This window comes from Lacerta agilis, chromosome Z (assembly GCF_009819535.1).
Source record: "Lacerta agilis isolate rLacAgi1 chromosome Z, rLacAgi1.pri, whole genome shotgun sequence".
NCBI lineage: Eukaryota > Metazoa > Chordata > Lepidosauria > Squamata > Lacertidae > Lacerta > Lacerta agilis.
The window spans coordinates 21,291,838-21,319,103 of NC_046331.1; the positions used below are offsets into that span (position 1 = coordinate 21,291,838).

The 27,266-nt window shown below is 43.3% G+C and overlaps 1 protein-coding gene across 2 annotated transcripts in view; it reads right to left on the reverse strand.

Moving 5' to 3' along the window:
- LOC117039832 (vascular endothelial growth factor receptor kdr-like) overlaps positions 1-16,155 on the reverse strand; it is a 190,464-nt gene extending 174,309 nt beyond the window's left edge. The window contains exon 1 of one of the 2 annotated variants that reach the window (XM_033137080.1): positions 15,996-16,155. In XM_033137080.1, the coding sequence (XP_032992971.1) occupies positions 15,996-16,059 (64 nt within the window). In that variant the 5' untranslated portion in view covers positions 16,060-16,155. The remainder of the gene's footprint in view (positions 1-15,995) is intronic. The other variant, XM_033137079.1, reaches the window with a different exon arrangement.
- Positions 16,156-27,266: the final 11,111 nt, after the last annotated feature.

Below are 27,266 nucleotides of genomic sequence, written 5' to 3' on the forward strand. Positions count from 1 at the left end.
GAAGATTCCACCTAAACATTAGGAAGAACTTCCTGACAGTGAGAGCTGTTCGGCAGTGGAATTTGCTACCAAGGAGTGTGGTGGAGTCTCCTTCTTTGGAGGTCTTTAAGCAGAGGCTTGACAGCCATCTGCCAGGAATGCTTTGATGGTGTTTCCTGCTTGGCAGGGGGTTGGACTGGATGGCCCTTGTGGTCTCTTCCAACTCTATGATTCTATGATTCAAGAGACCTATATATGCCCATGCACATGTCCCAGAGCTTCCTCTTTCGGTGCGTGCATCAGAACACCCGCCCACCTCTCCCTATATTTAGGGCTGTTGCGCTTGACCTTGCTATGCCGTTGTGTGTCGTCTGTCATTGGGACAGGAGCATGGCAGGAATTTCCCCCTCTTTGCTGATTGGCTGTTGCCATTTGGATTTCGCCTACCATGTAGCTAATCATCACAACTTGTAAGGTTGTGGATAGGCTCTGGTTCAGGTGATAGGGATGGGAGAACGCTCTCGCCATCCCTATGCGAAGGGTATTCTGGTTAAAGGAATCCAGGGACTCAATGTTTTGGTCAATCCCTGAGAGGGGGTTGTGCCCGTGCCTGAGTCCAGGGGGACATTTGGGTGGCGGAGATAGCCTGCTCCTGGCTTTCCGCTTATCCAGGTGTTCACCCTTGGCTGACCTATGCTGGAACCCTGGGTCAGCGCTACCTGCATGGCAGAGAGCTTGTTGAACCAGAGCCTATGCAACCGCTCACTTGCTGTAATCAATAAAGTTGTGTCCTAAATTCTGCCAAAAAACAAACCAAATATTTGAGTCATGTGTGAGTTATTTAAGGGGAGGTTTCTGGGTCTGAACACACAAAGAGATCTTTTTATATCTATACTATTGAAATGTCTTTTTTGTTATGCTATTATATTTTTATTTTACTATGTTATTATGAAATAGTTTTTGCAGAGTTTTTTTTTGAAATGCATCCCTGTTTCTTTGTTGTAAGATGCTTTGAGCATGGCTTTTATGTGTGAAAAGACAATACAAATAAAATGAATAAATGAGATAGGCTCTGCTGGTGCACCCACCCAACCCCATTGCCTCTCAGCTACACCACTGTCCCATCTAGTTATGCTGTAGTAATGCCAGGGATGCCAAGAGGGTGCCTCTGTCCCAGCAGACAGGCTGTGTCCAGTTCTGGGCACCACACTTTAAGAAAGATATAAACTGGAGCAGGTTAAGATGGTGCAATTAAGATAGTTACGTATATTGAAAACAAGGTCTGTAAAGAAGGAATGTGGAGTAGTTAGCTGAAAGAAGTACTCTTCAAACTCCTGAAGAACTTTGGCATAACTGAGGGCAAAGACTTGCTCTCTGCTGCCCATTTTCTTAGGTATGACTAGCTACTTGGGCTGTGAAGATTCAGGGCCTGATTCAAGCTGGATCTCTTCAGGCCCAACCCAATCCAGGCAGGATCCATGCTCTGAATGGAACCAGGGGCTTTGCACAGCCTTAGGGTCAAGTGCCATGGGGGGGGGGGAGATTTCTCGCCTGCACAGTCTAATTCTCCCTTTTCCTTGCCACCTGGCTGCATGTTTAATATCCTCCCCCAAATTTTCACAGCTCCAGGTTGCTCTGAGTGAACCCAACCCAATCTGAGATGATCTGGGGCTGCATTGACCCACTCCAGACTGGATGCTTAGCCAGTGTGGTGTAGTGGTTAAGAGCGGTAGACTCGTAATCTGGGGAACCGGGTTCGCGTCCCCGCTCCTCCACATGCAGCTGCTGGGTGACCTTGGGCTACTCACACTTCTTTGAAGTCTCTCAGTCCCACTCACCTCGCAGAGTGTTTGTTGTGGGGGAGGAAGGGAAAGGAGAATGTTAGCCGCTTTGAGACTCCTTCGGGTAGTGAAAAGCGGGATATCAAATCCAAACTCTTCTTCTTCTTCTTCTTAGCTGCCACAGTCATCAGCCTTCAGAATTCAATCTTCTCTTCAGGATCACTTCAAGTTAGTTTTCTGGGCAGGAGGGTGGTTGCATCTTGTCTTTAGTCCTCATTCATATATGCATGAGCCCTAAGGCACACACCTGCCATGTTTATATCTATAAAGTGTTGAAGGGCATACAGAAATGCATCTTGAGAAACATGTAGTTTTTCCTCAACAGCTTCTGTTTTTGCCATCTGCCCTGTACCGGGAAATGTTTAATGCCTAGTGTTTTACAAAATTTTTATGTGCTGTAAGCCACCCAGAGTGGCTGGGAAAACCCAGCCAGATGGGCAGGGTATAAATGAAATTATTATTATTATTCTCATGATGCAGAAAATAGGAGGAAAGGCTCTGTGAGACAGAATGGGAGTTTTCCTTTGTAATTTATTTACTTTTCCAGTTTTTTAAAAATTGAGAATAAAAAGAAATACAAAGGTATGCAGCAGGATACAAAACAGAACAAACCAAATGGAGCATCAGATAAAGGTTTCAACCATTTCCAAACAAAATTGTATTTGGACTGGACTTGCCAGTGTTGAGTCTAATTTGATAAATAAGCCACACCACAAAAAACCACCAGGTGGCTATGTTGTGGAAATATTGGAAGGGGGCTCCCTCCCCAACCCACAATACTTGTGGGTTCAACCTGGATCTGGATGACCAAAATAATCCAGACACCATTTTGCTGGCCAAACAGGATGTCTTTATAAAAAACAACATTGCAATGGATGACATTTAACCCCCCTAAGGCAGAGAAGAAAGTACTCCACCAGTGAAAAAACAGCAATCTCTCTACCTTAAGCATTCCTAAACAACAGCCATTCTGTCTGGCTAAGTCATGTGGCATAACAATGGCCTTTACCCTTATCTCCTTTTTCCTTCAACAGTTTCTCCTGTTTATGTGCCACTTTGTCTTTCTTTCATGGTTCTCTTGCAGACACAACCTTCACTTGTTCAAGCCTTTTCATGCACATTTCAATTTTCATTCTAGAACTCCTATAATTTCAATAATTTCTCTGACAGCACCATAGTTCAGTGAAACAGTGTCTCCCCAGACAACCCTTGGTTGGTGACTCACATTTCTCAGATGTGGCCATGAACAGTTTAAACCAGTTTAACACAGAATGCAGTGCATTCTCCTATCCTTGAGCTATAACTAAATGGTGGGTAATCAGAGTCTTACTGTGAATTTCAGAGTTACCGGTACCTTCTACAAACACAGAAATCAAACATAACCTAGGATCCAAGAAAACTTTTTGCCCAGTAAATAATCCAATTTCCAGCACTATCCGACCCCAAAATTTATTTACGTGGACACAGTCCCACCACACGTGATGGTTGGTTCCTCTCACATTACAATGTGTTTCAAACATGACTTCATGAGAGGGAATGGTAGGTGAGTCAGGATGGCTGATGCTGGACAAAGGGACTGGGCAAAGTGTCCTCAAAGTTGCCTTACACAGAGTCATGCCTTGGTTAACTTAGCTTAGGGTTGCCATATTTCAAAAAGTAAAAAACCAGGATACCCCAAAAGTTTATGAGCTTTTAAAAGGAAGATTCCAAAAGTTATTGATTTTTCGATTGACTTACCTAAGATCCAGGACAAAGCGCCACATTTCTGAAATCCCCCTTGGACATCATTTCTGGCTTTGAAATCCTGGACATATGGCAGCCCTAACTTAGCTCAGGACTGTCTGCATTGACTGGCAGCAACTCTCCAGGCTTTCAGGCAGAGAAGGGATTTCAAGGACAATTGCATTTAATCCCTGTGGCCGCAGCTCAGTGGAAATCACACATTGTGCATGATTTTCTGCCATTAGCACATTACCACTTGAGAAACAATGTACTGGAGAGTAAACCCCACTGGACTCAATGGAACTTGGTTTTGAGGAAGGGGGGGGGGGTTGCATGCGTTTGATGCTGTCAAGCCAGACCCTATGCATGCTTGCTTGAAAGGAAGCCCCAGCAGTATAAAAGGGACCATACACTCTAGTAATAATGCCTGCATAACTCTTCTTCCCTGTCCACCCTGCCTTTAGACAGCCCTGGATAACTCCAGATGGGTCCAAATGAAGCAAGACTATCACAACACAATTTGTTCAAAGCCCAAATCAACCCATATCAGGTTAATGTGGTTCACTATCTGGGCTTCAGATGGATCTGACTGAGCCACTAATCTGAAAGTGCTTCAATCATTCCAAAGTACCATAAAAATGTGGAAGTTTTTATTGGTTGGGATAATAATGTGAAGGTTGGCCTTTGTGTCTGAAGCCAATAGAAGGCAGAGCATGATACCTAACAATGAGAATTTATGGCAGCAAAAGCAAGCCATACATTCTGGCTGAGGGGGGAAACCTTAGGTTCCAGGTTTTTCACCAAGGAACAATCATAATTTTAATTGTTAGTTGTGGTTGGATGTGTTATCTGTAGATCAGGCTTTTGAAACTAAACAAACAAACTGAACAGGTAATGGTGGGTCAGCTTTCCTTGACCCTCAAACCTCAGAACAATCCCAGTGATTCTGCAGGCTCCTCTGTCCACTTCCTTGGCAATGTCTTTCCCACACTTGAGAAAAAACACAGGAAGATCTAAGGAAGCCTATGTGGAAACACAGAAGACAAAAGCCACGAGTCCTGAAAATAGAACGAGAGACCATACATTTCCTTTACATATCACAGCCAAGACCAGGATTTTGCAAAATGTTTCAGGCCCATAGGCTTTTATGATTCCCTATACACCATAAAAGGAAGCATAGCAAGGCCCAAGCCATCATCAACTAAGTGCTTAAACAATCCTGTTTTCTTTCCCTCTTGACCAGTCCTTTCAAAAACTGCTTTGCGGTGCTAAAAGCTTTCCCATGTCAGAACCAAAACAAAATCTCTTTGCATCTGCACTGTGCAAATTCCCTTTTTGCTGTGGGGGCATGGCAGGAATTTACAACAACAAAAATCCCACCCAATTTTAGCTCACTTCAGTGGCAAATGAAGAATGGCTGCCTTCCCATCTGCAGAAAAGGAACATGCCAATTAACCAACTGGACCCCAGTGCAATAAATTCTGCTGCTCTCAATGGGCAACAGGAAGAAGAAGAAGAGGAGGAGGAGGAGGAGGAGGAGTTTGGATTTGATATCCCGCTTTATCATTACCCGAAGGAGTCTCAAAGCGGCTAACATTCTCCTTTCCCTTCCTCCCCCACAACAAACACTCTGTGAGGTGATTGGGGCTGAGAGACTTCAAAGAAGTGTGACTAGCCCAAGGTCACCCAGCAGCTGCATGTGGAGGAGCGGAGATGCAAACCCAGTTCACCAGATTACGAGTCTGTCACTCTTAACCACTACAACACACTGGCTGCATCCACACTGGGGCATCCCTCCATTTGAATAAATAAATAAATAGATGGAGGAGGAGGAAGAAGTAGTATTGGGGTGCCTACTGGTCCAGTCTGGCCCTATGCAAGCCCTTGACTGCCCCTTCATTATGTATCTTAGGTACCTCATTTCAAGTGAGCAAAGAGCAGCTCTCCTATTCACAGAGTGGACAATAACTTATTTACCCCAATCTCTGTTTGACCACTTTGCTCATGATAGGGATGTGCAGACCTGCCGACTTAAGCATCTTTCAGTTTTTCATTTTTCCAGTCCAGTTTAATTCTCCACATTTCCAAATCAGTTTGAGGGAGATGTTGTTGCTGTGTTCTTTTAAAAGAAAAATCTCCATGAAAATTTATCAGCATTTCAGTGCAACTATTTCCCCTAATACACACATTTTTGTATACAATTTGGTCTAATGTACACATGTCTGCAACATTTCCTCTAAAACCTTTTCTTTTTGTACACATTATTTGGCAGGGGAACTGCACTACAAAATTTGGAGAAGACCCCCATTCCCCTCAAGAACCCAGCGTTTCCCAGAGTTCTCTGGGAAGAGGGACTGAGTGTTAAACCACTATGAGAATGTAGGTCTGTGAGGAGAAACGGGGTCTTCTAACAACTATCATCATCATTCATGAACCAAAGCTCCCAGAATTCTTTGGGAGAAGCCATGACTGTTTAAAGTGGATCATAGAGCTTTAAATGCATGTTATGAATATTGCCTTAGTCAATGTTCTAAAGTGAGGGACTAAAGTGCATAATAATAATCGGAGGGCTCTGTCACTTAACTAGATGATTCCTTGGCCTGATCCTTATATTCTCATTGTATCATGTATTAGGCCTAATGTTTTGCCTCACTTGATTCTCCCACTTTCCCCTCATCCACTCTTCTTTGTAACAGAAATGGGCCTGGGATGAATCATTAGCATCCCATCTGCTGCACGAAAACAATTACATATGGTCAACTCCTATACTGCCTTGCTCCTTGCTGGCTGGGGCCTTCTCCTGCCACAGCAAACGCTCCCTTGGCAAAAATGTGCTTATGAGAAGTGGCATTTCCAGATAACAATCTGGGCTGGTTGATTTTGGCAGGTATTGCAGCTTTCTGTCTTTCCTGGCAGACAAATAAATAAGTAGTGGATAAAATATCTCATCAGCTAGTGAACTGAGGAGCATTTAGCCTACCAAGAGGTAGCCATCATTCTTATGCCAGGGTGCCAACTTGGCCAGAGTGCTTTGGGTATGGAGCTGGGCTTCCTGCCCAGTTACTTCTCATGGGGTGAAGGGATGTTAGCAAAAGGGCAGCTTAACTTCCTGTCAGTCATTTCATGCAGGCTGCAAAATTGGGGTAAAACAACTGTTAAGAGACTGAAAGCATTGTTTTGTTGTGTCCATGCTGCTACTCTCTCTCTCTCTCTCTCTCTCTCTCTCTCTCACACACACACACACACACCCTTCAAATTGGGAACATTCTCCATTGAGCTCATTGGGACTTACATCTGAGTAAATAGGTATAGCAAGGGATAAAGACTCTCAAGCTCATGGTCTTCCAGGTCTCTCTGTCCGACCCTTCAGACTCTTCCCAGGAACCCCACCCTCCCTAGATCGCACTCCCTACCTGCAGTGCTCTGTTCCCTCCTCAAGCATTTTTGCCAGTCTGGAATTGTGTCATTGGACTGTAGTAATGCATTTTGCTTGCCTCTGTAGATGAACAGATGTGTGTGTAGGGGGGGGGAACCTTACCTACTGTATACATATCAGTCGCATCTTTTGCCCAACCCACTTTTTCCTGTGGCTTAACCCACTGCTGACATGTGGCCCTGGAAGGCTGTCCACAAGGCAATGTGGCCCTCAAGCTGAGAAAAGGTGGGTGTGCTGCTGTCTGCTTCAGAGTATCTGTAAGTCTATAAATGTCAGTCTTAGAAACAAATCTAAGATGTTTTAGCAATGTATCACCTACCTGCACTGTATATTTTAATCTATAACTGCAAGTACACCATGTAAAATTTATTTGTTATTTAAACTTTCAAAGAGAGTGAAAAGAGAACTAATTAAAGGGTCTAATGACACAGGGCTGTCTTCCGCATACTCTGAAAATGGGAACTAGAGTTTTAATTCCCCTTCTCAGACAAAGTGCTATGTACAATTATTATTTTTAAACATTTTCAGATCCATTTTGTCTCGAAGATAGTTGAAACTTTTTTTTACTCTGAAGCAGACAGCAGCACAACACATGCATGCTGCTCTAACTGTTAAGACTGTTCTACTAACTGCCATAACTGTACCAACTGAAAATAACTGCCACAGAGTCAATGACATCACAGAGTTCTACAGCTCTTGCAACTGACATATGCATTGATGCTAACATCCCACTAAAGGTTCCACATCTCTGAGGTGTATAAGACAGAACTGGCAATATCTATTTTCTTTCTATGACTCCTGGTCCCCCATTCCTAGTTGCATTACAAGTCTCACTGGCTTCTACAGCCATTCATGACTGCTTTTTTTCAACTGGGACACAATATTGAAATCACTGGCTGGGGGTGAGGGCAGTGATGGTCTGCTTTCACAGCCCCACCCGGCCATGGAGAATAAGGAACAAGATCAGGTTTCGAGCATTTTGAAGGGAAATTACACCCTGTCTGAAGCCAGGTTTCTCTGCAAATCTTGGCACACGCTTCAACATCTGATGAATGAGAAGAGATAGACTTGTGTTGTTTTAAACAGCAAGCATGCAGCATAAAAATGATTCCAAGGCAAACCTGAGATGTCCAGGGGGGTATGGCAGCATGTTCTCCGCAAGGTAGGCAGCTCAGTCAAAGAGCTTGTGCCTCTCGGGTTCAATCCCTGGCATCTCTAGGTAGGGCTGGAGAGACTCACATCTGAAACCCTGGAGAGCAGCTGCCAGTTGGTAGACAGTATTAAGCCAGACAGACCAATGGCCTGGTTCAGTACAGTAAGGCACCTTCCTATGCTCTTATTCACCTCAACAGTGCCCAAACAGGCTATTTCCTCTACCTACTTCCATTCAGATTTGGGCAGACAGAATTGCTTTTTTATCTATTTACTTAAACCACACATGAACAGTCATATTTACATATGCATCTAACAAGTATTTAAATAAAATACATCAATAGTATTTATTTCAATGTTCTCTTTTTGAAAATACATACTTGTAATGCATTTTGGGCACATATTTTGAGCTGACAAGTATATTGCAAAATCTGGAGAGATGAAAACTTTTAAGAATAATTACATTCCAAACTGTTTATTGTCCAGGAGTTGCAAATTAGGTCCATTTGTTTTGGAATCCATAGAAATTGAATTCCTAAAGGCAGGGCCAGCTCAATACATTTTGGCAACTGAGGTGAACCACAGAATGGTGTTCCCCTCCCTGGCAGGAAAGAAGTGAGGAGTGAAGATTGACACCAGAAATAAAGGTGAAATATAGATTTACATTGGGATCCACTCCCTTGTGGATTCTGCCACCTGAGGTGGTTATCTCACCTTGCCTCATGGGCAGACTGGCCTTGTCTAAAGGATCCCTTGTTGCAAGTCTCCATGGACAGTGAAGGATGCAAATTTCATTTCAAAGCATAACTTAGTACAGGTTTCTCGTCTGTTGCTTTGCTTGACCTTTCTTTTCTGTTCTTTGTCCAGCTGTCAAAATGTAGATTGCAAGTTTCTGGTGTCACTGACCTGTCTATGGGGGGGGGTGCAGGAGGGGTCCTTATATGGGGGAATAAACCCAATGTCTGCAATAATAATGGTACTACAGTACAAAACCAACTTTGCAGTGAGTTCTTTTCGTAGTAGAGACCGATCTGGACTCTGGCTGTATAAACTCACTGGGGAGATCTACATCTCCCTCACGCTAGTCTTTTCAAGTTATTGCTACATAGTGTTTTCTGGTATTTACCAATTGCCCCTGGCTCTTCCTGCTATTTTAAAAACAGAGTTAGGCAACTTCATGTCAGTTAAAGTGAACAATGGGTGTTAGCGATCATATAGATTGTGCCTGTATGTTCAGAGGCAGCATATCTGTGAAGCAACTGCAGGATCTGTTGCTCTCACACGTTGCTTATAAATGTCTCAAAAGCACTGATGGTGGGAAGAAAATTCCTGATTAAATGAACAGGCACCTAATACAACAGTGCTCACTTTATGTTCTTAACTCTGTTCCCATTTTTTCCAGGTTGCCAACTTCTTTACCAGGCCTAGCTCCTGTACATTTAACAACAACTCAGTTGGCTGACAACTGTATGACACTCTGATTTTGGCAGATCAGGCAGTTGGAGGATGGATGGCAGCTAACAGATTGAGGTTGAATCCTGACAAGACAGAATAACTGTTTTGGGGGGACAGGGGGTGGGTGGGTGTGGGGAACCCCCTGGTCCTGAATGGGGTAACTGTGCCACTGAAGGATCAGGTGTGTAGCCCGGGAGTCATTTTGGACTCACAGCTGTCCATGGAGGCGCAGGTTAATTCTGTGTCCAGGGCAGCTGTCTACCACCTCCATCTGGTATGCAGGCTGAGACCCTGCCTGCCTGCAGACTGTCTCACCAGAGTGGTGCATGTTCTGGTTATCTCCCGCTTGGACTACTGCAATGCGCTCTACGTGGGGCTACCTTTGAAGGTGACCCGGAAACTGCAATTAATCCAGAATGTGGCAGCTAGACTGGTGACTGGGAGTGGCCACCGGGACCACATAACACCAGTCCTGAGAGATCTACATTGGCTCCTAGTACGTTTCTGAGCACAATTCAAAGTGTTGGTGCTGACCTTTAAAGCCGTAAACGGCCTCGGTCCTGTATACCTGAAGGAGCGTCTCCACTCCCATCGTTCAGCCCGGACACTGAGATTCAGTGCCAAGGGCCTTCTGGTGGTTCCCTCATTGTGAGAGGTGAGGTTACAGGGAACCAGACAGAGGGCCTTCACGGTAGTGGCACCCACCCTGTGGAACACCCTTCCATCAGATGTCAAGGAAATAAGCAGCTATCCTATTTTTAAGAGACATCTGAAGGCAGCCCTGTTTAGGGAATCTTTTAATATTTAATGCTGTATTGTTTTTAACACTCAATTGGGAGCTGCCCAGAGTTGCTGGGGAAACTCAGCCAGATGGGCAGGGTACAAATAATAAATTATTATTATTTTATATAATAAAGGCATGGAAACAGGCCGGGCTTGAGTTTTAGAACAATTGGCAACCCTGGGTATGCCTCCCTACTACACACTGCTCATGGAGCTATAGGTATGACCAAGAAACAGAGCAGAGAGTGCATTCCTGACTTCTGATTCTTCCTAACTACAGAATCCAATTATGTATTTAGATACCTCACAAGGCTCAAAATGTAGGTTTTGGTGTGCAAGGAAGATTGGCTGCAAAGGAGGGTCTTTAATTGCTGTCCTGCAGAAGGAATGGTTGACAAATTCTCATTTCTCTTTCACAAGCAGCACCTGCTGACATTCTGGTGTTAAAAGGCACACCTGTCCTCTCCTGTATCAGGTCACCCTATAATAGGTACCTGGTGACTGAGCAACTGAATCCAGATTTCTTTTTAAAAATCCAGTTCACACACTAAGGTCCCAAGGGGTTCTCCAGTGCAAGATGAAAAGAATGGTTGTGTTAATAGGTGTTCACAGGCAAGTGGGGAGTTAATGAAAAGTTGGGACTGTTTTGCGGACAGGGGAAGGGCTGATCATCCATGCAAATTTACTGGAGGGAGGACAGTAATTGCAAAAGGAAATGCCCAGCTACTACTGTCTTTACTCCATCCTACTGAATACTAACTGAATGCCGTGGGTGTTGTGCTTCCAGAAGGTCCCAGATCTGATAGCTGACATTGCCAGCTTTCTTCTGCCCCCACCCCTTTTAAAAAAAGGTCAGGTAGGTGGTGACCTACCATGGAAGACTGCTGCCTTTCAGAGTAGACAGTGTTGGGCTAGATGGACAGCTGCCCTGACTTGCAGGTAATATCAAGTTGTAGTTTAGTGTTATGTGCACAAGTCTCAAGCTCTGATTCCCTGGTGCAGCTATGAAGAGGAGCATTTCCCTCAGTTTTCGACTAACAACACTTTCGCATGATGTCCAAACAGGGAAATGAGGTAAATATTTATGGTTCACTGGAATACACCACAGTTCAAAGGTAGCTTGCTCAGACAAACCATTGTTAAAATTAACCACAGGTTGTCCAGTCTTGGACTTAACCTCAAAATGCAGCTAGATGAAACTGGAAGCTAAAGCTTGCAAGACCTTCCATGTAGCCATGCTGAGAAGAAAGTGAGGGAGGACATAAACCTGAGGCTCATGCACACAAGCACTAAATGATGGTTTGGCATTATGTGCAAATGCAGTAGTGCAGCAATAGGAGGCATCTTCCTGAATTTCCACCTAGCATCTGTAGCAACTACGGAAATGTTTCTAGCAGGAACCGCCATCTAGTGCCAGCCCCCGGTATTAATGTGCACTTCTCCAGTTCTGCTTTGCTTCAAAGAGAAGAGAAAAAGCATTGTAATTGGAAACATATCTAGGAAAATCCTGGCCAATTAAGTCAACAGCATTTTTGAAATACTTGTGTCTATAAAGGAAACCAAACTGAACTCTGTAACCGTTCAGCTTTAGGCTGATTGATTTCCCCCAACCAGTGCCCTCTCTTCAAACAAGTGCAGCAACCATTATCATTACCATTTGATGAAACTGTCAGAACTTAAGCAGGAACAGTCACTCCCTAGCTCTGTGCTATGATAGGTAATGAACACATCTGTGCAACTAGACAGCAGTGCATACCCAATGAAGGCTTCTACACAAGAGCAGCCCTTTGTCAATCCATCCTCCTCCTACTTTGGAGCCACTAATTCTGAAAGAACTATTCTCTCCTCTCAGCCTCACTATAAACACACCCTAGAGTGAACATGAAGCTCAAGTTGCCTTTCAGCCTCTCTCCTGCTATCAGCATGGACACCTGCTTGTCAGAAACTATATTAACCAAAATATGCTCTAAACCCAATGTGTGATAGAACCCCTTACATTCCCTATTCCATGCCTAAGCATTGCTGATAAAAACATGTACAAGTGTGTGTCCATATGTCAATATCTTTTTAAGACCTTTCATATTGACCTCTTGGTAAAGCATTCTTCTTATTCGACTAACAGATCTACCCCTCCAGAAATAGCTAAGGGGTGCTTGCTTTGTGGATAGGGTGAAGAATATAATCAGCGTTCAAAGTTGGGAGTACTGAAGCAGGGGACAGGTTTTTTAACCCAAAGTAAAAATAGCATTGGGGATCTGTCCCCTTAATTGAACATACCAAATGCTGGAATAACTTGCAGGGAAATTATTCCAGATAAAGGATGCATCCAGACAGGTGGCGTGTCAACACTTCAGAAGTCAAACTGAAATTTTGAGGCTGGCAAGATCAGAATAAGTAGCACTACTGAAATGCAGGACTGGCTTTGGAAAGATTACCGGTACTTAACTTTGAAAAAAGGCATTTGGGGTGCAAGTCTGTTTGGGAACAAACACCTGACTATTAAGAAGCCTTTAGACACACACCATGCCTAATTTGATGCATTCTGCACCAGCTTAGAGGATGCAGTTTTACTTCATATATTCCAGATTCCATTCTGGCATTAAATATGGATGCCAGGGCTGACATACACACACAAACTGCCCCCCAAAACCCCCCAGCACAAGTGAAGTCCTGCCTATGGGCCATTGTCTAACTTTGTACTTCATTTCACCACCCCCTTGGTTTCATAAACTCATCCTCAGTGCCCCCTACTCTACCCTACGAAAAGCATTATTCTGAATTGCAGTTTGCATGACCCACTAAGGAAGATAATAACACAATAAAATTCAAAACAGTAACATTTAATTACACCTTTATTGCAAATCGAGTTAAAACTATTTAGTTTAATTAATTCCAGAAAACTGGTTAACTTGATCCAGTGATGCCAGATATTGCAAGAAACATGTTTTTGTGTGTTATTACAAATAAAAACATAAATGTGAAGCAAGTTTATAGCATAAAGTATTTATAGATAATTACTTACCAAACTAATTTATAATAAAATCAATAGCTATACCCAAAAAGAGGCTATCTTGTGACTTGAGACAAATGCAAGAAAACATGACCAAAGGAAAAAGCTTTGAAAGCAGTAAGAGCAGTAAAACTTTAAATTTGAAGCGATGAAGGTGTTTTGCTCCAGGCTCTAGCCTGGTCAATCATAAATAATATATCATCACACTTTAAAAGGACACACTCCCAGTGTCCCCCTGCCACCCCATGCCTCTTAGTGACCCCCTAGGTAATCCCACCCCCACCCCCACTTTGGGAACCACTGCTTTAGATGTTCTATTGAAAAGTGGATATATGAGTGGTTTTCAGAGCTGTTTCTGTGCCACCAGTACAGCACCCAAAGAGGGAATTACTCTCATTACAAAGAGATATAGCTACCAAATGCAGAGCTGGTTGCCATAACATGTGCACTTGGGATTCTGCATTAGAGCCAAAAAGCATGGACCTGTATGAGTGGGGTTTATATACACATAAGCACAATATGTGATAGCTGGCTGCAGAATCAAAGGGGAATCTGCATATGTTCATATGTACATCTTCTCCACCACATGACTGCATCATGACTAAGCCGCCTCAGAAAGCATTATTATGTCACCTGGATCCACTTCAGGCACTGCACCTTTTACTGCAAATGGTTAATGCTCAAACTGCCCCAATGAACACTGACGTTCTGGCCCCTGTGGGTTACTGTCCCTCATTCACATTCTGGGGAGACTATGGGGATCCCTTTCAAAGCACAGGTGTGTATCAAAATTCTTCAAGTTTCAACCCTGTCATCGGAGACTCCGGAAGTTAACTCTGTCCCCATATCTTTGTATACATCTTGCTTCTGACACATGTGCATCAAAGCACTGTACTTCCTTTTCCTCCCTTCTCCCCATGATATAACCTACCCACCTCCATATGCAGGGACTCTAGCCTCATTGCAGAGCACTTTATTTCCATGCAGAAGTCCTAGGCCAGCACCTCTAGTTAAAAGGGGTTATTAACTACAGGTACTGCCAATCAGAGTTGCAAATAACTGGGCTAGATGGACAAATTGCCTGACTTGGTATAAGGCCGTGTCATCTGTTCACGTGGATATGTAAAGAGTTGCAGCTGCTGTTTAATAAATACAAACAGTTCAACTAAACATCCTATTTAGTTTTTAAAAAAAACTAATGAAAAACTCAACAACAACAACAGCAAGCAAACAAACAAACCTGTTATGGTCAGCCTGCTGATATGACCTGCTTCAAAAGCCAATGCAGGGCAGAGAAAATAAATGCAACATTGAGATGGCACAGGAGAAATCTCATCAGTGCGTGATTTGGGGAGAGAGATCAAACAGGGATCCTTGATAATGAGAGAAGAGGGGTGCTACATGTGCCTAAGGGTGTCCTAGTAGCCCCCCCATCTAAACCCTGGGAAGGCTGTGCTGAGCTAAATAGACCTATGGTCAATTGGTATAAGGCTACTTCCTATGTTCCAATATACTAAATAACAGCTGCCGGTCAGTGAAGGCAATACTGTGCTAGATGGACCAATGATCTGACTTGGTACAAGGCAGCTTCTTATTGTCCTTTGCAAAACATTGAGCAGCAGGTTGCATGCAACAGACAAGGGTTCAGTTATCCACTGACAGGGTACCAACATATCCCACATTTCTTTCCTGTCTCTTTAGGAAGAGAGAAAGCTGCCTTGTACCAAGTCAGCTTATTGGTCCATCCAGTGCAGTGCTTGGAATTGAACTTGGAGCTTTCTATATGCAAAGCCTGCACTACCCCATTGAGGGTACATTCTCCCACAGGGCATATTTCAGCATATGACACCGGCCTTTTGCTGAACCAGCGCACTGCTCCATTTAAATCGGATCATTGCATACTCTGATTGGCAGCAGCTTTCCTTGCACAGGTAGGTCTTCCCCATTGCTGGAGATGCAAGGAATTAAACTCAGGATGTTCTGCATGTAACACATGTGCCCTGCCACTGAGTCATATGTGAAGCAACCTCAAAATGTTTGCATTCATGGCAGAGAAAGAAAGCAAAAGAAGCAGAGGCTAGGGGAGCGGGAGCGGGAGGGGGGAGGACAAATACATGGGATATTTGTTCGCTCCTTTTATCCAGTAATCTCCCTGACAGTGTATGTTTTGGCCCAGTGGGAATGCCTTGAAGCCAGGCCCAAGAACCCAGGAGCTGAAAACAAAGGCCACATTTTTAAAGGAGTGCTGACCAAGATCAACATGCAAGTGGCTGATGGGATTTTGCAAAGTGCCAATCCCACCCAAGGGCTCTTTCAACCCAAATCCACCTTGTCCTCAGTTCACACCAGAACAAGGTGGCCTGGCTGGCTTTGGAAACCCCTCGTTTGTCAAGGGTGGTTGTCGTAGTGTGCCGTGCCTTGCAAAAAGTAACTCTCAACCAATCAGGTGGATGGAAGAAGAAATAAAAGCAAGGAGCCTTTTTGCAAAGGTGTGCCTGGAAGGTGGAGAGAGTGAGAGGAAAAGCCAGGTAACCCTGAAAGTTTTTAAAGAACTGAAATGAAACCAGATTGAGTCACTTGGAAAATGCACCAGTCTGCACAGAGAAGCTGCTCTTACCTTGAAGCAACAGCAGTCCATGCAGAAGGGAAAGCAGCAGGGAAATCCTGAGGTCTGGCAACATTTTCAGTTGCAGTTGAAGCGGATTCTTCAGAAAGGTGCCAGGAGGAGGAGGAGGAGGAGGAGGACTGCCAAAGGATGCCCGCTTGAGCAGCAAACAAGCTGAGGTGCTTGCAAGTTAGCTGTCTGGGCTGGAGGAGACGTCCACCACTGTTCTCACTTGTTGCTTCACTCACTGCTGGGGTGAAAAAAGTTAATCTCTCTTTGTTTTTTTCCTGGTGATGCAAATCTTAATTTGTCGTTTAAAAAAGAAAAAGAAAAAAATCCTTTCTGATCTAGAAGGTGTTTTTTTTTGTGGGGTGGCTCAGTTTGGTAAAGGAAGAGCAGACCCTAGAAGTGGTTAACAAGTTGGGGGAAATAATCAGCAATTCACTCCAACAAAAGTTTGCAGACACCCCAACAGAAGTCTCTCTCTCTTGCTGCAGTTATTTCTGGAAAGCAGCTCTCTCTCGGATTGAGGGGGGTTCTTTGCAGCTTCACCCGAGCTCTCCCTGGTCAGCCAGGGAGGCACAGGTGCTGCTGCTGCTGCTGCTGCTGCAGCTCCCGCTGTGGGGTGACCGAAGTTTGAAGCTTCCAAACTTGCTCAGGCTTTCCGAGTGATGGTGAGGATGCTTGAGAGAAGAGAAGAAAAGAACCACTTTAACTTCCCAGGAACTACTCACGAGGATCTAATGTTGTGATGGGGCGGAGGGGCACAAAGCCGGGAAGAAGCGACCAGCTCTGCTGCTGCCTCGCAGAGGTCTGGGGCTTGTCCTGGACAGACCAGAGTGTAGGTATTATTATTCTCTCTCTCTCTCTCTCTCTCTCTCTCTCTCTCTCTCTCTCTCTCTCCTTACTCCAGCTCCTCCCAGACGAATTGCTTTTGCTGGGATGCTTAATGCAAGCCTGGAATTCTTTATAGGGAAAGAAAGGAGGAAAGAGAGACGTCAGAAAGAGAGAGAAAGGAGTGGGGGGGGGGAGACCCCCCACCAGCTCTGTCACTTTTCCTCGGCTGCCGGGAGTACTACTGCTTCCTGTTGCTTACGTCTGGGCAAGATTTCTCGACGTAGCCACCTACCCACACGTTGCACACACATTTCTATATGTCAGACTACTTTGCCCTGAGTTTTGCTTCCAAAGTTTGAACAAGTAGCAGCAGCAAGTGGCGAAACAGGAAAAAAAGACGAAACAGGAGGACGACGGCAGTGTTGCATAGTGGCTTGAGTATTGTTGGCGAGACAAGTTTAAATCCTTGCTTTGCCATAAAGCTCACAAGTGACCCTTTCCCAGGGCTTCTCCAGCTGATGTGTTTAATGAGCATCCATCCCGATTTGCCTACACAAAGCTGACATGGAGGTCAGATGGTGTGCAGTCTTTACTGAGGATATATGTTCCAACTTGTTTGCAGGGAGGTTATAGGACAGTAAACATTCAGCCTGGCTTCTCCTGACTGCTTCCTTCCTAGTACTTTATTCTGTTTTCATTTATTTATTATTCTTATAATAACAGCATTCATAATTATACCACAAAATGTGTAAGATCATTTACTCATAAGAGAAAACAACAAAAGAACCATGATCTCTTAGCAATAATGTTGCTAAACAAATCTTATCCAAAAGATGTGCCTTTTTTGTTACCTGTTGTACTCCTAGGTTAAAATAAATAAAAAGCACTCTTTCCATAATTTCTTTGCTGTATCTCATAATCAATAACATATGTTTGCATTTATTTATTATTTGCTTGCTGCATTTATATCCCATCTTTTTATCGGAGGAGTTATGGTTCTCCCTCTCCTCATTTAATCTCCACAACAACTCTGTGAGGTAGGTGAGGCTGAGAGGTAGTGACTTACCCCAGGATCACCCAGTGAGCTTCATGGCCAAATAGGGATTTTAACCTTGGTCTCCAAGGTGTTGGTTTGACACTCTAACCACTACACCACACTGGCTCTATTTTCCTGATATAATGTATTTTTTGCATGTGATTTTCACTAATACTGTATATAATCTTTGCAAACACTTTACCCCTGTAAATGCATTTTTGGAGGGGGGGTTATTGGGTTGTTTTTGTTTTTCTTATGCATTTTGTGTTTTTATATTTTTATATTTTATGTTGTAACTGCCCTGAGACCTGTACAAATTTAATAGATAATAATATATAATAATTTTTGCCTACATTTCTTGGCTGGGGAGACATGCTGCAAAAATCAGTGAAGTGTGAATTTCAAAAGGATGGTTGTGTTTCTGTTCACATATTGTTTTGGAAAGTGCGGATTTGAGAGGCACGCCTTTAAATGCAAGCTGGCTTTCTATCTAGCAATTCTATTTCACCCACAGCTCCTTCACATTCAGCATACAACACTTTGCTTTCAGGATTTGCACTGGCTGCCAATTTGCTACCTGGCCAAGTTCAAAGTGTTGGTGTCAACATGCAAGTCTCAATACAGCCCAAGACCAGGTTTCCTGAGAGACCTTCTTATTCCTTATACACCCAGTAGATCCCTGCAGCCTGCAGGAGAGTTTTTCCTGCAAGTTCCAAAGTTCTCAGAAGCTCACTTCACAGTAATGCAGAGCAGAGCTTTTGCTGTGGTTGCCCCTGTGCAGTGGAATAGTGTTCCTGTCGCAGTACAGGCAAGCTGTTCTTTCTGGAAACAGCTGAAGATATTATTGTTTCAACAGTCCTTCCCAGCGGGATAAATGGGTCTTTACCGCATGTGCCCACTTGTTAGGTTTTTAGTCTTATAAATGTATTAAATTAATTGTAGCAATAATAATATAATAAGAACGGTTCATCCCGAATTTGTCCTGATTTGCTTATGCAGTGGTTATATGCCGTTCCATTTATGTGGTCATTTATTCCACCCTTTGTAGTGCATTTCCCCATCACCACAAAGGTTTGTGTTGGTTTTTTTAAGCAGATATATTGTGCCAGAGCAATAGAGTACTTTATAGTTGCACTTTAACTGTACAAACCTAAATTTCTGGTATGCAGTTGAATCCCTACCACAAAATGTTGACAGCCTGGAGGTGACCTTGGCCTAACCTACCTTGCAGGGTTGTTGCGAGGATACCATGGAAAGGGGAGGACTTTGTATCTTTGGCTTCTTCAGATACCTGGGCCCCCAGCCACTTAGGACTTTGTAAGTCAACAGGAGGAATTCAGACCAGAAGTCACCTGGCAATGAGTGGCACTTTATGAGAATTAGAGTTATATGATTCTTTGCAACTGTCTCTGTGGATACCCTGACAGTTTCATTTTGGACTGCTTTCAAGAGGAGCCCATTCTAAAGCACAATGCAGTAGTAATTAGAGGCTGCCAGAACATGTGTCACCATGGCCAGGCTATCTCTGACTAGAAACAGCGAAAGCTAGGAATAGGCTAGGAAAAAGCATTCCATGCCACCAAAGTTACCTGGGCTTCTAGTAACAAGGCTGGATCAAGGAGTGCTCCCAGGCTACACACCTGTTCTTTCAAGGGGAGTGCAACCCCATATAGAACAGCCTGTCCGCCCATTGCCTGGACACAAGAGACACTCACACATGGTACCTCCATCTTGTTGGAATTCAGTTGCAATTCACTGGCCCTCATCTCACCCATGACGTGTAAGATCCTGTCCATCACCCCCTGCAAAATGACCTTACTTGATTCAGATGACAAGCAGAAATAGAGATAGTACTGACTACTATGTGATAATAACCATTGTCTGGAAAATAATAGTAGCAACAGTAATAACAGAGAGGCAATTCATTCACCTTTACGAATAAATAGTACATTACCTGTTTGGCACACTCAAAGTCTGGGGAAGGGTTCACCTGAGGACTTCCTAGTTTGCATCTCTCAGCCCAGCTGGTTGATTATTTTTCCAATCACTCCCCTATGTGCAGCAGTGAACAAGACTATGCTTTACCTGCTCATCCACCTGGCAGGCATGTCCTGCCCTCTCATTCAGTCCTATGTAGATACCACATCAGGTGACCCACTTCCCAGATAAAATCCAGGAATCACCCGTACAACCTGAGCCTGCAACTGCTGCACTGTGCAAGCATTAAGTGATGAATGAGCATTGTGTTCACCCTTCTATGAATAGCTGGTACCACTGAATAGGACAGGTGTGCTGGGTCCGATCCATTCTTCTTTTAGGACAGATTTATTCAACCTCAGCACTCCAGATGTTGGGTGACAACTCCCATCATCCCCAGACAGCTCCACCAACAGGGATGGTGAGAGTTGTATTCCAGCAAAATAAGTAAAGGATGCCACAGTGCAGCCACTGTAGAAGTGAGAAAGGACAGAGGAAGGCAGAGGCAATGCAGAATAGCCACGGGACTCATTCAACAGGCTGTTTTGACATGCATTCAAGCCATGAGGCTGGAGGCTGGGATGGAAACTAAATGCAACTCCTCCTTGCTTCCAGTTATTAAGTTTCCTATGGCTCCTCCTCAATTCTTATTAGTTTGCAGGAATTTGGAATCCTGAAATATAGCAAGTAAATCTCTGAGCAGTGGAGATGGTTGCAAATGAATCTGTGACTTAAAGGAAACGAATGATGGAATTCATTGGATTCAAAGTGGCTGTATCACAAACAAATTGTAAGCCACCTTGTAAATAAATGAACATCTGGGGTCCCGTGGTGGACAGAAAGCTGCTATAGGACATGGGCTCATCACAGCAGATATGCAAAAGGAGGAAGAAATGGAGTTAAGAAGAAAACTCAGCAAGGGCAGTTTTATTGGTCATTTGCCTGAATCTCCAAAAAAACACCTGGGTTTTGAAAGTGAGCTAAACTGAGGAACGAGGTGCCAGTCAGGCCATGATATTCAGATTATATTGGTGTTAAAACTTGCAGAAGAAAAACAGAAACTGAGACAAAGCTTATGTGCTTGTGGTCCTTCTATTTATAAGCATGTATTAGCTTTTCCAGCTTGTTTTGCCTACTGAGCTCTGAAACCTCTTCCAAGCTTTTGGGAAGAAGTGGGGGAAAGGACCGCCAGAGGTTGTTTACAAAAATCCAGACAGTTCCATCTAGTCTTGGACAAGGTGGTAGTTCAGAGAGGGAAGACGCTGCTATGTTCCCATTACATGAGGCTCAGAGACAAGAAGGCAGGCAGTTTTCCTGCAAGGGAATCCCATAAATCACCTGGGAGAGAAACTGCACAATCTGCTTTCTTGTATACATGTATGCACCAACTCAAAACTGCTTAAGTATGTTCATGATACCAATAGATCAAACATCTCAGGTCTGAATATGGATGCTGGAATGTAAGGAGTCTCTTAATGGGGCAAAGTTCACTGATGTTTTGAGGCATGCAAATTTGGAGAGGGGGGACGCCATGACTGTATTTACTGCTACAGTGCAGTTGTTGTTTTTTGTATACATACACACTTATTTAGAGTAAAGGGGGGCATTCTGCCAGCTTTTGAAGATGTACCTGTTTACACAGGCATTCCCTTAATTTCTTCTTCTTCTTCTTCTTCTTCTTCTTCTTCTTCTTCTTCTTCTTCTTCTTCTTCTTCTTCTTCTTCTTATCTCAGACATGGAGGGGGCCACATCAACACTGATAATAAACCATTTAGATGGGATGGGCCATAAGAGTGTGGCAACAAAGTTGATTCAGTCATTTGATAATTCAGATATACAGTGGTACCTTAGTTTGCAACCGCTTTGGATTACAACCGTTTTGGATTACAACCACGTCAAACCTGGAAGTGTATGTCCCTTTTTTTTGGATTACAACCCATTTTTTGGATTACAACCAAAAAAAAAATTTGGGAGGCCCCATTGGCGAAAGCGCACCTTGGGTTACAACCTGTTTTGGTTTACAACTAGACCTCTGGAACAGATTGTGGTTGTAAACCAAGGTACCACTGTATAAGAATATTTGAGCCCCACATTGGTCCATAATCCCTGAATTGCTGGGGGTTGGACAAGATGACACTCATGGTTCCTTCCACCTCTATGCTTTTATGGTTCTATGGTTCTATGGGAATGGTCACATTAGTGCCCACTCCCTGCCTGGAATCCCATTAACCTGAGCTGGAAATAAGGCAAGTATCCTGCCATTTTGGGATTTCATCACATACTGAAAACCATTTTTTTGCCTACCCAGGCTTTGCCAGAGTAGTTTGCTTCTTTCTTTATTTCTTGTGCACTGCTAGCATTTTTGGTATGTGTTTTGCTTTTATTTATTTAACAAAATCAAGCACATTTTAGGAATACAAGTGGCTGGTGTGTTGCCAGTTAGATTTACATTGTCTACTCAGAAGTGATTTCCACTGAGTTCAATGACAATTACTCCTGGGTCAGTGGGAATAGGACTGCAGCTTTAATGTTTTAAAAGTGGAATTAGGTACTCACACACCTCATCTACAAAATATAGTGATTGGCCCTCTCCCTCCCCATCTTCTGCCTTTGCCAAGAGGACTCACTTTCTAGTTCCTGCAGAAGGATGTGATAAATCTGACACTACTGCACAAAGACTTTTGAATATAATTTTTAATAAAGAGCACTTCCAAATATAGCTTTCTGCCCATATATATGTAACTCTCTCCATTTCAAACTGTTAAGAAGAAAGAGTGCTCTCCTAATTGCCCTTTATTAAAAAAATAAATTATGATAAACAATGCTGCAGTCAAGACTGGCACCATTATCTGCTCTCTCTACAGAATGGGATACTTTTGAAATAAATTACTTTTGAGAAACTCATATATTAATTTAATGCCAGGAAAACTAGAAAAAGAATATAACTTTTACAATAATCTGAATATAGTTTGTCATTATGTGATGAAATATGAAACAGAGGATTCATATATGCAGAAAGGTTGTAGTAGTGAATTGAATCTCTTATTTAATATACTATTTTGTTTTTGTTTTTCAATTCACCCCACCTGTTTTAAATCTTTTTATTTCTTTCAAATCATAACATGTTGCTTCTGATATTCAATATACATAGTTTTTCATAGCATCATGGAATCACAGAACCGTAGAGCTGGAACGGACTCTGGTGGTCATCTAGTCTAACCCCCTGCAATGCAGGAATCTCAACTAAAGGGTCCCTGACAGGTGGCCATCCAACCTCTGCTTACAAAACTCCAATCAAGGAGAGTCCACCACCTTCTGAGGGAATCTGTTCCACTGTCAAACAGCCCTTACTGTCAGAAAGTTCTTCCTGGTGTTTGTTGTTGTTTAGTCGTTTAGTCGTGTCCGACTCTTCGTGACCCCATGGACTAGAGCACGCCAGACACTCCTGTCTTTCACTACCTGGTGTTTAGTCACAATCTTTTTTCTTGTAACTTGAATCCTAGCTTCTGGAGGTCTATAGCAGACACCCACAGTAAGTTCACAGTTGTTTTCCTCTCTTACAATTTCTACCCATGTACTCTCAATCTACCTTCCATTTTCCAGATCCTGGATCTCTTCACAAATGTACACCTCCTTTACTTGTAATGCTGCTACTCCTCTCCTATTCTTTCAAACACATTATACCCCTCAGTTTCTGAATGCTAGTCATAGGTCTTATCCCAGCAGGTTTCACTAATGCCTATTAAACATAGCTGTCAATTCTCCCCTTTTTTGCTTTCCCTTCTGGGGAGGCTGTCAACCTTCCCCCTATTCCAGCTATGGCTGGGATAAGGGAATTTCCTGCAAAAAAGGGAAAGGTTTACAGCTATGCTATTAAGTAATATTTGCCATCTTGTATTAAGAGCTAGAACTTGTCTTGCTTGTTTCCCATACTCTGTGCATTAGTATTGAGAAAACTTAAACCACGAATCATTCCCTCCAGCTGCTTCTTTCTTACAGTTTTTGTGCTTAGGCAGGTAGCACTGTAGCACTACCTCAGTTTCCTGTGCATCAGTGAAGCTATTATCCCTAGTACCAGTTGTTCCTTTGTGATCTGGAATATTGTCTCCTGCTCCCTCAGGATTTAATTTAAAGTTCTCCTGGTCAGGTTTGCAAAACTCTTGGCAAACACATTCTTCTAGTCACTGTGAGGTGCAACCCATCTCTTGCCAAAAGTCGTTCCTCGAGGAAGTGGAGACCATGGTCCAAGAAGTCAAACCGTTCCTGATAACACCATCTGTGCAGCTAGTGGTTTACTTCCAATGTTCTCCTCTCCCTTCCTGGGCCACAACCTTCAACAGGAAGGAGTAATGAAAAAAACACCTGTGCCCCAAAGCCCTTCAGCTTCCTGACCAAAGTCTTATAGTCTCTTGTTATACGTCAAAGGCTGTGTCTGGCAGTATCATTTATTTTCAAAGGATTATCTGCATATTTCCCTACCCCCAGGTGTGGGGTGGGGAAATGTCATTGGCACATGATGCTTCTTAGAATCTTATAAAGGGTGTGTAGATGCAAGTGGGACCTGAAACAAAATGTTGCAGAATGCTCTCAGCACCTAACCAAAGTGCTTCTTCACTTCATTTGATTTTTAATTTGCATATTGCTTTTCTATATTGCTATACACAGGCCAGTTTGCAAGCCACAGAAACAACAATCGGTACAACTAAGATCACAAATTCTATAACTATCAGACCCAATGCAAATAAGTCATAATAGAAAACGTGACTTTAAAATAAACCTATGTCAAATAAATTGATATTCAACAATCCAATAAAATTAACTCTCAGAATGTCACCAAATACTGTAACAATTAAATAGAAATCCACTCTCAACATTTACAATAAATAATTAATAGACTATAATAAATAAAAAATAATAAAAGGCACCATACATAAAATACCATGTAAAAAGATTACACTGAGCAACAAGGTTATATAGCTTATAAAAATGCACTAACATAGCTGGTCCCCTGGTACAGATCCAATATCTAATCCACAACCTCTGGCTCTAAGCCTCGTGTGCCATAACAGATCCAGGGAGGAAAAATATCCTGAAGGTTGTGTTGATAAGTGTGTGGCTTTTGTTTTTTATTTATGCAGTTCCTGCCCTACCCTACCACTGCAGGTGATCTCAGGGTGGGGAATAACATTGTTTTAAGTTTTTAAAACAAAATCCAACAAAACACATCACAGTGAATCAAAACAAGGAAATTATGATGCAGTACATTGTCCATCTGTCCCAGTAGGGGCAGTAGGGGCAGACTAGAAACTCAGGAAAACTGAAGATGATGATGATGATAATAATAATAATAATAATAATAATAATAATAATAATAATAATAATTGAATTTATATACTGCCCTATACCCGGGGGTCTCAGGGCGGTTCACAGAAAAGATCAACATAAAAACCACAAACTATATAATCAAAATAAAAATAACCCACTAACACCCCCCCCCCCAAAAAAACAGGCCACATTTTAAAAGGAATGTTTTTGCCTTGTGCCTAAAGGTGTATAATGAAGGTTCTCATTCCACAGATGGGAAGCCACTGCAGAGAAGGCCCGTTCTTGTTTTGCCACCCTCCTGACCTCTCGAGGAGGAGACACACGAAGGAGGGCCTCAGAAGATGATCTCAGGCACCAGGTAGGTTCATATGGAAAGAGGCGGTCCTTGAGGTATTGCGGTCCTGCGCCGTTTATGGCTTTATAGGTCAAAACCAGCACTTTGAATTGGGCCCGGAAACTAATTGGTAGCCAGTGCAATTGGACCAGGATTGGTGTAATATGCTCAAACTGTCTTGCTCCGGTGAGCAACCTGGCTGCTGAATTCTGCAATAGCTGAAGTTTCCAAACCATCTTCCATATAACGCATTGCAGTAAAGTTACAGGTTGGTAGCTGTGTTGGTCTGCCATAGTCAAAACAAAATAAAAAATAAGAAAACTCCTTCCAGTAGCACCTTAGAGACCAACTAAATTTGTTCTTGGTGTGCATGCACATGAAAGCTCATACCAAGAACAAACTTAGTTGGTCTCTAAGGTGCTACTGGAAGGATTTTTTTTTGTTTTTGTTTTGGGCATTGCAATAAAGTAACCTTGAGGTTACCAGAGCATAGGTAACAGTAGTTGGGCTATCCCTGTCCAAATAGGGGCATAGCTGGGTCACCAGCCGAAGCTGATGGAAGGGACTCCGGGCCACTGAGGCCACTGGAGCCTCGAGCAACAGCAAAGGATCCAGGAGTACCCCCAAGCTACGAACTTGCTCCTTCAGAGGAAGTGTAACCCCATCAAGGGCAGGCAACCTCCCACCCATTTGGTCTAGGGAAGCACCCACTAACAGTGCCTCAGTCTTCTCTGGATTGAGTTTCAGTTTGTTGGATCTCATCCAGTCCATTACAGAGGCAAGACACTGGTCCAGCACTTCCACTGTGTCACCTGCAGTTGTAAAGGAGAAATAGACCTGAGTGACAGCGTACTCCAAACCTCCAGATAACCCCACCCAGCGTTTTAATGTAGACTTTTAACAATGTGGGGGATATGATTGAGCCTTGTGGAACCCCACATCGAAGATTCCACGGGGCTGAAAAGCATTCCCCAAGCAACACCCTCTGGGAATGACCATCCAAGTAGGACTGTAACCACCACAAAGCAGTGCCACCCACTCCTAGTTTGGACAGCCGCTTCAGAAGGATACCATGGTTGATGGTATTGAGAGGTTGAGAAGAATTAACAGGGACATGTTTCCCTTGTCTCTCTCTCAACAGAGGTCATCATACCGGGCGACCAATTCAGTTTCTGTGACAAAACCAGGCCTAAATCCCAATTGGAAAAAATCAGTTTCTTCCAAAAGTGCCTGGTCTGCGACCACTCACTCCAGAACCATGTTCAGGAAAGGGAGATTAGCAACTGGCCAGTAGTTAGTTGAGTTTTCTGAATACAGGGAAGGTTTCTTAAGGAGTGGTTTTGCCACTGCCTCCTTCAAACATATTAGTGCCCACCAAACCTTGGGGAAATGTTGTTCCAAAGTCAAGGTGCCAGTGTTGAGGCATGTTACAGTGTATCTGTCTTCACCTAAAATGAAAGCAATGCTCAACCTGATGATTACACAATAAGCCACTGTGGTGTAGTGGTTAGAGTGTTAGACTAGAGACTGGGAGATTCCCACTCAGCCATGAGGCTCACTGGGTGACCTTGGGTCAGTCGTCTCCTCTCAGCCTAACCTCCCTCACAGGGTTGTTGCAGGGAGAACCATGCATGCCACCCCAATATTGCCCCTTGGAGAAAAAGGTGAGAGATAAATACAATAAATACAAATATTCTGGAGCTTCAGAAAAAGTAGCAGTAATTGGGCCACAGTACCCCGTACTTCCTATCTGGGAACCCTAGAGCAATACTTA